The 10,962-nt window shown below is 29.4% G+C and overlaps 1 protein-coding gene across 1 annotated transcript in view; it reads right to left on the reverse strand.

The window, feature by feature from the left end:
- Positions 1-340: 340 nt before the first annotated feature.
- LOC110018421 (protein TIC 100) overlaps positions 341-10,962 on the reverse strand; it is a 48,035-nt gene continuing 37,413 nt past the window's right edge. Inside the window, exons 10-11 of the mRNA XM_020715730.1 lie at positions 2,174-2,868; positions 341-784 (exon numbers count right to left, since the gene is read on the reverse strand). Of these exons, the coding sequence (XP_020571389.1) occupies positions 413-784; positions 2,174-2,868 (1,067 nt within the window). The 3' untranslated portion in view covers positions 341-412. The remainder of the gene's footprint in view (positions 785-2,173; positions 2,869-10,962) is intronic.

Genomic DNA, 10,962 nt, shown 5'->3' on the forward strand with positions numbered 1-10,962 from the left:
AAAAAGGATATTTACATAAAGATGACCCAAAACATTGATATTTACGAATTAACTACAGTAAGTTTTTTGAACTACGGAACCGATGTATTTGCACGTGTCCCGATCAAACTATTAAGAATTTGATAAAAACAAAAAAAAAAAGATTTGGGGGTTTATCATAAATTTTGATATTTGAGCGAGAATTCAAGAAAATGGATGAAAGATGGCGGTTGATTTGTAAATAGCAAGTTTCGGGTGGTATGTAATTGCCCCAAAAACTAATAATTTGATCAAATTATTTCTGAATGAACAATTAGTCAAGTTCTAAAGTTCTAATCAATCCAAACATTCACAACAAGAATTTAAAGAAACTAAAATGTATTATTGTTCAGAAAATAACAGAAATAAAAACAAAGACATACTAAACAATATGTTAATGAATAATAGTGGCATCAGGAAGTGGTACATGCAGAGAAAGTATGTTAATATCATTACCAAATCCTGCTATTTTACTGTGGACTGAGTTCGTCTTTGAACCGCTGGAAGATTTTCGAGATGAAAGAAGCCGAGCTGAAGAGATCGGTCGGCAGTGGCGTTTGCTAGTGCTGTAGACACGCCTTCCTTCATGTACCGCTCTCAAAATAAGCTTTGGCCGAGAATTTATCGGCATCTTCACTGAGTTGTGACTCAGTGATTCATTTTGACTCTGTGAATTGCAGAAGTTCCTAGGATAAGATGGATGTGGAGACACCAGGTGTCTTGGTTTTTTCCACACAGCTAAAGATTCTTGTAATTTGGCCGGCAACTGGGCATACAGAAGAATAATAACATGTAAGTTAATTATGGATAAAAAGAATAAGGGATTGGAAATAAGAAATTGTCATTTGTCTCACCTGATATTTAGCTAATTATTATATAGCCCCTGAGATCTATAAAAATATCAAATTCAATCTTTATATTAAGTTTTAAGGAATTCTAATGGATTTTAATATTAGTCCTATTCAGAAGATCTTAATTCAAGAATTTTTTTGAGTTTCTCCAATCTATAAAATTGTCAAATTGAAATTTGATAAGAGTAAAATAACAAACTTTTCATTAAGGAAAAATTGAATCAATAAATGAAAATGTATCCCCATCATTGCATACACTACTAAAATGATCTTAGAAATAAACAAGTAATACATAATAGTATTCAAATGTCTCCCCTCAGGTTTTTAGTCCCGTCGTTTTAGAAGGCAAGAGATATTTTATACCATGTAATCCATATAATTTCACATCAGATAATGTAAAAAAACATTTTAAGAGACGAGAAAAACTATGCATATAGCATTCGCTGACCAATCTATTTAAGCAATAATTAGGAAAAGCCTATGATAGCTTAAACTAAGGGGAAGTTTGAGATCAGTTTTGTTTGTTTTTAACTATTTTATGTTTTTATTATATTTTATATGCATTTGGATTTTAAATAAAATATATTTAGCATGTTCAAAACAAAACAGCCTGTTTTATAAACACTCAGAATAAATTTTGAGTGTTTTTAAAAACAAGTAAACTTAGTTAAAAAAAATAAAAAAACATGTGAAATTACACTAAAAAAATTGTTTTTTAACAAAAGAAAAAAAATAATTCCAAGCAAACCATAAAGCAAAAAGCAAGAATTCTGTGGTTAATTACATTTTGTCAATTAGTCTTCTCCTGTTGTTAAATGAATAACCAATAATTTATTTTAATGAAAGTTAATCTTAAGTAGGAATTTGACATTTTGCAAATGCTAAGGGGGCTATATAATAAAAAGTTTATTTTCATTGGAAGAAAATGATGAGAACTGGTATAAAAATGGAACAAGTAAAAATAACTGTTAGATAATGCAAGCAGTGGAAAAGTTTGAATGGTTAACAACAACAAGCCTTTGTCCCACTAAGTGGGGTACGCTACATGAATCATTTTTTCCATTGTGTTTTATTGTGTCATATTTTCATTTAATTCTAATAAATTAAGATCATTTTTTATACAAAGATTTGAATGGCTAACAGTTATAATAAAAAAGTATGGTGCGGAAACCTTATAAGATCTAATATTTAATGAAGAGTGATGACGATAATATGCATTTTTCATTAAAAAAAATGAAGAAGAAAAAAAGATCAAACATAGCATTGTGCAAGTTGGAAGGGGGGGTGGTTCTGGAAAAACTCACCACTGAAGGCCAGCGAAGGGAACCAAATGACATTGTCAGAGAAGAGAAAGAAGACCTCTCTGACTTTTCTTCCCCATCTATTTGTCGATCACTCACTGAACCGAAACTCGTAGGTGCAGCTTCTTCTTCATTTTCCCCATCCCCATATCCTCCTTCATCCTGCCCAGCCTCAGGAGACTCCCCTTTCTCATTACCCTCAGCAGCCTTTCTTTCTTCCTCTTCCTGCTTCATCTTCAAATCCATTTCCAAATCTTCCATTGCCTCTTCAAGGCAAATTTCAGCCTCGATATACTCGAGCTCCTTTTCAATAAGCTTCTGCTTCATCTCACTGGTTTTCTTCTTCTCCTCAATCCACGCATCCAATCTCTCAAAAACAGGTTTGAGAGCATTCTCCGCAGATGTAATCAATTTTGCCAAGCCAGTCTGCTTCTTTTCACCAGATGGAGATCGCCCATAAAACTCATCGAAGCCAAGTGGTAAGAAATCTACTTTGTTAAGGTCAATATCCTCTCCTTCTTCTAGATCTGGCTGCCAGAATAATCGTAAGCCATGCTCCTCATCCTCAACATAATTGATGAGCCTGCCCGTTGGAGTGTGGAGAATGAGAGGAGCGTCTTTATATACGAGTCTTGAAGGGTTTTCAGGATCCGGCTCTGGTTCATCATTGATGAGAATGAATTCAGGATTGTCAGGATCTGGACAACAAAAAAAACAGAGCAGCAGTCCTTCATGTCATCATCAAAAAACTAATCATGAAAATTGAAAAAAAAAGAGATTTCACAAAAAATAAATATGCATACATTAAATAACAATCCTTCTCTGGAGGTTTGCAATTAATTTCATCTGGATCCCAAGTTCATAATATAAACTATAAAGAACTACAAGCTCCAAGTTTTGAAGATGAAAGGAGAAGTCAACTTGCTTCAGTAGAACCACCACTATCGAGATGACATTTAGAAAAAAAAAAACAGACGGTCCATATAACATGATTATTGCAACAGGGTAACACAAAATCATCCTCTAACTGCACAGCCCATTACCATTATCTTCTACAAAATTAGTAAGAAATCAACCAAGTAATAAGCACGAAAGGCAAATTAAGGAGCTAATATGGCCAGGAAGCAAAGATGGACAAACCAACAACTCTATATATTATAAATAGAATGATTATCGTATAATCATATTTCAGAGTGTCATGGCATTGTTATGCTATGATGTAGGTACCAGTCAGTACTACAAATAGAGATTGGCAACTTGCTCTGCAAGTGTGCTTCCTATGGTGATCAAGTCGGGGAAGAGGTGAAGTTGCGATATAGCACTCGTCTCCGTGCATGTTCATGTGAATTATAATTATTAACCTGAGCTTTTGGCCATATTATAAAAAGGAGCGCCGTTTTTTCAAAAATCAGCTAAATAAGTATGTGGAACCGTTAATTTACAACGGATCAAAAACACCCTTGCTAAGGGTTGGGATCATTTTTAGTTTTTTTTTTTTTTAATATATTTGGCACTTTTATGATTTTTCTGTTTTTAAAAACAAAAATATATTTGGTTATATATTTTTTATTTAAAAAAAAAATTGTATTTCTTTAAAAAACATTTGAACAAAAAAGCCATTTACATACAAATCACCTATTGGGGCATATTCATGCATACCTCCGAATTTCTATGAATTTACATATCTGACACTCAAAATTTACTTTTTATATGTATATAATCCAAATCTTTATATCACATCAAAATAGCATCATTTTAACTTTCAAAAGAAAAGATAAACCTTTTCATACATATATAAGTTGATATCTATGTAAAAATTAAATAGGTTTTAGATATGTAAATACATAAAATATGTAAATGTAAATCTTCCTTCTATTTTTTAAACATCCAACTTCAGCATCAAGAACAACATACAAAGAACATTTATTTATATAAATACATGTTTTTCCTTTATTCCTCTAAATACTCCACATGTAAATGAATCTTCCACTAAACAAAGAAAAGGGACTCAAACCCCTGAATTAAGAAAGGAAAACATACTTAGGCGTTGCCCTAGAAATAAGAGTCGAATGAATAAAGAGGAACCGAAGATGAATGAAGAGGAACCCAAGAAAAAAAAAAAGTTGTATGTGTGGGAGCCGAAGGAGTGACTGTCAACAATGTTTGCTGAAGAAGCAGCGATGGGTGATCATTGGCCAAAGAAGAACCCCAACGACAGGTCAGAGGAGTCGATTGAGGGCAAAGAATAAAGAAGCAAAGAAGTAGCTCGATTAGAACATAGGTCCAAAAAAATGTGTTCTCTAAACAGACTTTTCCGTGTTTTGAATGTTATAAAAACATGTGGTATATTTAAAAATAAAATTAAAAAACACATAGAAAGGACAAACAAATAGTATTTTTCTGTTGGTTTTCTAATTTTTGTCATTGTCTAGTCTCAAATCTCAAATGCGAAAAGTGGAATGCTGCGTTAGGTAATCGACAGTCAGCGTAAAATTTTTGTCAATAAAACATGACATGAATCCTTCAAATTATTGTATAATTGTTAGGGCGTCCCTAGAAATCCCTAGAAGCGCATACTGTATGACATGAATAAAGTGAAAAGTGAGTGAGGGCCGCTACACCGGTGTCCGGTGTAGTGTCAAATAAGCAAGGGTTCCAACATTATGGTTAGATGCGGGCAAAGAAGTTCCATGAAACTAATATTAGAATAAAATATTGGAATATAGGTGCTCTCATATGTAAATTACTGAAAATAGTAGATATTATGTTTCATAGGAACATAAATATCTTATGCAACAGACTAAATGGGTTGGAGAAAATGCTAAAGAGATTGATGCTCTCATAAGTAAATTACTGAAAATAGTAGATATTATGTTTCATAGGAACATAAATATCTTATGCAACAGACTAAATGGGTTGGAGAAAATGCTAAAGAGATTGATGACTTAAGTTTTAAACTTTGGTATTCAGGTAGGAGTTGCACTAGAAATAGTATAGGTGTAACTACATATAAGAGTTTGAAACACAACGTTTTAATATAATTGGAGAAAGAATTATATCCCTAAATATTATTGTTGATACTAAAATTTTTAATATTATAAGTGTTTATGCTTCTTTTATTGAAGATTTAAATGGACATGTTGGTAGAGTGATAAAAGATATTAGAAATATTCATGGTGACCACAGTTTTGTAGTGATTAACGAAGAGGACAAAATTATATCAGATTTTGCTTTAGCTTATGATTTGTTATTGCTAATGATTTATTTAAGAAAAGAAATGACCATATTATTACTTAAAGGAATGGATCTAATAAAAAATAAATTAATTATTTTCTTATGAGAAAAAGAAATCGTTGAGAATGAAAAGATTGTAAGGTCATTCCAAGTTAAAATTTAAATACTCAACATCATTTATTAGTTTTGGATTTTAAGATGAATAAAACAATAAAATATTGTCATAGAATTTGATGGTGGCACTTTAAAAACACAAAGAAAAAATTATGAGTAAACTTCAAATTCTAACATTTGGAACGACCATGAAGAAGCTAATTATATATGGGATAAAGAAAGAAGCATTATTAAACAAGTGGCAAAAAGATGTACTTGGAGAATTAAAAGAAAAATACTTATATATAAAAATAATTGATGGTGGAATAATAATGTACAAGAAAAGATAAAATATAAGAAGTGTTATAAAAATTGATTTAAATATAAAAACTTAGAGAACAAGAAAAAATATAAAGTGGCCCATATGGAGTCTAAGAGAATAATTTGTGACGCTAAGAATTCTGTCTATAGTGATCTTTATAATATAGTAGATACTAAAGATGGTGATATATATATATATATATAAGCCAAACATATATATATTAAACTAGCCAATCAAAAATAAAAAAAGTAAATATTTAATTCAAGTAAATTGTATTAAAGATGAAAATCAAAAGTGTTTTTCTAATAGAAAGATATTTAATATAGGTGGGAGAGCTAGTTTGATAAAATTTTCAATGAAGTATCTGAAAATATGATAAACCTTAGTGATCTTAATATCGTTATAGTAATAATATTTTTTTCATTTTTACCATCGCATCAGTAAAAAGAAAGTTGAGGAGGCTTTAAAGAAAACCAATAGTAGAAAATCAGTACGACTTGATGATATCCCAATTAAAGTGTGAAAATATCTAGGATATATGGAAGTTTCTTGGCTTACTGAACTCTTTAATATTATTTTAAAAACGAAAAAGATGCACGAGTAAAAGAAGAGTATTTTGGTCCCCATTTTATGTATAAAGGGGTACACAAGAGTGTAAATTATAGAGGAATTAAGTTAATGTGTCATATTATACAATTATGGGAAGGTAATTGAACATAGGTTAAGGTGTGATACAAAGATTTCTCATAATCAGTTTGAATTTATATCGAGCAAATCTACTATGGAAGCTATACATTTATCGAGAGGTTTGATGGAGAATACAGAGAAAGGAAGATCTACATATGAATTTTAGAAAAATCTTATGATAAGGTTCTAAGAGAGGTTCTGTAGAGAGTTTTAGAAAAGAATATTGTTAATAAGACTTATATTCAAGTCATTAAAGATATGTATACTAAATTTACTACCTGTGTTCAAGCAAAAGGATTGACCAAGTATGTTCCTATTTCAGTTGGATTATATCAGGGATCGGCTTTAAGCCCATATCTTTTTGCTTTAGTTATGGATGCTCTTACTGGACATATACATGAGGATATACCTTGGTGTACGTTTTTTACTGATGATATCCTTCTTTTTGAAGTTCAAGAAAAACTTGAATTATGGAGTTTTATATTGGAGTCTAAAGGCTTTTGTTTGAGTAAATCTAAAATTGAATACATGGAATATAATTTTAGTAGTAATAGCTCTAATGGCAGAGTTGTAATTATGGGCGATCAAGCATTAAGAGGTGTGAATGTTTCGGATATCTCATGTCTATTGTTGAAAGTGATGGTGATCTAGATGGGGATATTATTAGTAGAATTGAAGTTGGTTGGTTGAAGTGAAGGTATGCATCAAGCCTATTGTGTGATAAAAAAATACAGATTAGACTTAAAGGAAAATTTCATAAGATGGTCAGACCTGCAATGCTTTATGGCACAGAATGTTGGCCTTTAAATGGTAAGCTTAAAACAAAGTTAAGTGTTGCTAAGATGATAATGCTTAGGTGGATGAGTGACATAACACTTAGAGATAAAATGCGTAACGAATGTATCCGTGAAAGGACTGGTGTAGCTCTAGTTGCAGGAAAGATTATAAAATTTTCTTAGATGGTTTGATCACATTAAACGTCGACCATCTGATGATCTGATTAGTAGAGTAGATGTATTAGATTCAACTTATGTTAAGAAAGGTAGAGGTAGGCCTAAAAAGACTTAGGCTATAAAAAATGAACTTAATCTATTAGAATTAAATGACCCTGTACCCCTTCTAAACATTCTCTTGCTCACCTCACACCTTAACCTTCTCTTTTCTCCTCTCTTCAGCTCTGTGGCTCACTTGAGACGTTCTCTCCTTTTCCCAACTCTCATACAACATGTCCTCTCCTAAATTTTATTATAATCAAGCTCTCTCTTAGCTATCCTGTCCTACTAGCCAATTTTTCTGATGTATGATTTTCAAATTTGCTCTTAAAATTTGTTTTAGTCAGGTTCTTTTCTCTTATGTTTGCTTAGTATGGCTTATTATTTCGTAATTGCTATAATCTTTTTTTTTTTTTACTCTGAAATTTAATAAACTAATTTTAATCTATCATTATTGTATTAATATTACTAATATAATAAATTTTATTTACAATCTTTAAATTTGTAACCAATTGAGAGGCAATTTATAATGTTTGAAGATAAATTATGAAGAAGTTAATGCTTGGTTATATAGCAATTGCATGGTAGCCGCTTGAAGAACAAAATGAGAAACTATTTAGAACTTCTACACTAGAACTAGGACTTCTGGTTGCAGTAATTAATATATTTTAGGGCAGAACATTCGAAAAAGAAATCATAAACTTATATCTTAATGAAATTATAATTTATTTTAAATTGTCTGATTTTCTATATTTGCTAGATTAGTAATTTATTACCAAATAAGACTAATACATTAAGAAAATTTATATTATATAGTATGTAATTAAATAATTTAAATATTATTCTTACTAAAATATTTTATTAAGATTTTTAAGCCATTATTTTATTCTCTTATTTATTATAAATGTGTAAGATGTGAAATTTTATTGATTTTTTTATATTTTTATTGAACTTTTAAGATATTAAATTCCTCATTAAATTATTACTGCAAATAAAATGTCATGAATTTCCTTTTATTAGGTTGTCATTCTAACATTTCAAAAACAATAATAATTAAAGTAAAATTGCTCATTCAAAATCAATAAATGATTTAAGTGCTCATTCATTTTAAATAATAATAAGAAATTATGTTATATTGATGAAAATAAACTTTTAAAAACATATAAAAAGAATAAAAACTGATCCAAAATTTTAATTAATTTGTTTAGTACAGTACCTTTTACGGCTAATATTTTAAGTTAATATAATATTAAATTTACTAAGCTATATTTCATTATTAACAGGAAATAAGCTAATATTTTAGAAAATGAATAAAATTAAGAAAATTCTAAATTTCTATACTTTTTAAGTTTTACTAACGAAGAATTAATTTTAAAAAACAATTAAAGATTGCATGTATGGAAAATTAATTTTTAAGATTGATTGAAAGCAATTTTTATATGGTTAGAATAAATTAAAATTCTCAAAGGAGACTAAAGGGGATTAAAACCATACAAATGACTCGTGTTGTGAAGATCATAGACGCCACACAAATCTCAGGTGTAGATTGTAGTTTATATGACTATGCTATATGAGTGAATATTTAACTATGAAACACAAATTGAATTGCTAACTATATCAAGTACATTAGGCATTATAATTTATATTAAAAAACTAAGTTTTTCAACTGACTGTGTTATCAAAGCGCAAAGCGCAATGTGATGTACAAAACTTTATTGTTGCTTCAAAGAGCAAAGAGCAAAGAGCAAAGCGCAGAGCAAAGCAGAGCTTTTATTAACCAAAGCGCTAATAGGCTATACAAATTTATTAATGTATAAATACATTCATTAAAAATTATAAAGTATAAAATATGACCTAAAAGTTGAATATAAAATAAAAAAAATGTGGTACAATATATAATTTGAAGGCAAATATTGATTGTAAACCTGCAAGTTAAAATTCCAAATTGTTCCTAGTTGTTGGCTGAAATAATTAAAAATTTAACATTTACAAAAAAAAATCGGCGAAGTAGGGGGCACACGCTTCACTTTACTCGTAAAGAGTGCTTTTAAAAACATCAACGTAATTTGATTAGCACAAATTAGAAAACTAACAATCAAGCATAACTAATTAAGTAAAAAATAAAGTGCGAGAAAATTAAGCTAACTATTAGAGTAATTATGACATCAGAAAATTTACATTATTAATGAATCATCCATATTTGAACCATCCACTAACTTAGTACTGTATGACTCCAGCTTATGATCTTTATTAATTTAATTATTCCTCAATCGCCTATCTTAAAGGGTAGGAAAGAGCTATTTAGTCTAGTAGAAAATCACCAACTTATAATTCTCTTAAACTTTGGAGCTAACCTAATGCCTTTCTCTAAACTATTTTAATATAGCATAATATTTTAAATAAAGATCTTATAAAACATCTTAGAGAGAAAAAAAGAATGGTCATGATAAATGGTCTTTTTGAGCTTTAGATGGGATCTATATCTTCTAGTAAATTTTCTCTAAAAGTTTTTTCTTAAAATGGTTTATGTTATAAATCAATTTACACGTCAATCTTTATAAATAAATAAGAAAAGGTATTTATAAGCCCTATAACACAATTTAACACGTCCAAAATGCTATAAATAAATTTGATGAGTTTAAGTAAAATGAAACATATGACAATTAGATGATCATGTAATTATGACACCAATCATATATAGAACTATTTTAAATTTTGATAAATTTGTATTAATAAAATATATAATTGAACATTATATGTCTTATTCTAAAGAGAGATTATTTACCTAAGGCGGCACTAAATATCTTCCACAACAACCAAATAGCTATAATTGACTAATTATCTACGGTTCACTAAGCCACTTCAAAAGTATGATATATCTTTGTATACATGATCATAAAACATATATAATATCAAAAATTATAGTAATGACCAAAAATTAAGACTAAGTGCTATCTAATGAAACTCAATGATCTCTAATGTGGGTTTACATACCTTACAAAGTAATAATTGATTTATATATAAATACCTAGATAAACTTAAATTTATGCTTATTTCACTTATCAATAAAAGCATTTTCAAAATAAAATAAGAATACAAATTTCAAAGCATCATATTCATAAATAAAAAAATACTACTTTTTATATTGTTTCAATGAACTTAATTAAATATTAATTATACGTTATGTTAGAAGAAGAAGTGATGCAGCGCATCATTGTCGTGCCCGCTAAGTCAAAACTTTGAATTTTCAATTTATATTATATTATATTATTGAGCATTATGTTATACAGCCTTTAAACTTAATATTTTGTTTTGGGTTTAGAGTTGTTGCATATTTGTATCATGAACAACGAAGGGATGTCAAGTTCTTAGAGATGGTGAATTTGGTTGATTGGTATCATATTGGTGGTAGGTTATAATAATAAGGGTGGCATGTATGGAAAGAGCGGTAAATTTTCAATGAA

This window comes from Phalaenopsis equestris, unplaced genomic scaffold (genome assembly GCF_001263595.1).
Source record: "Phalaenopsis equestris unplaced genomic scaffold, ASM126359v1 Scaffold000022, whole genome shotgun sequence".
Taxonomy (NCBI): Eukaryota; Viridiplantae; Streptophyta; class Magnoliopsida; order Asparagales; family Orchidaceae; genus Phalaenopsis; species Phalaenopsis equestris.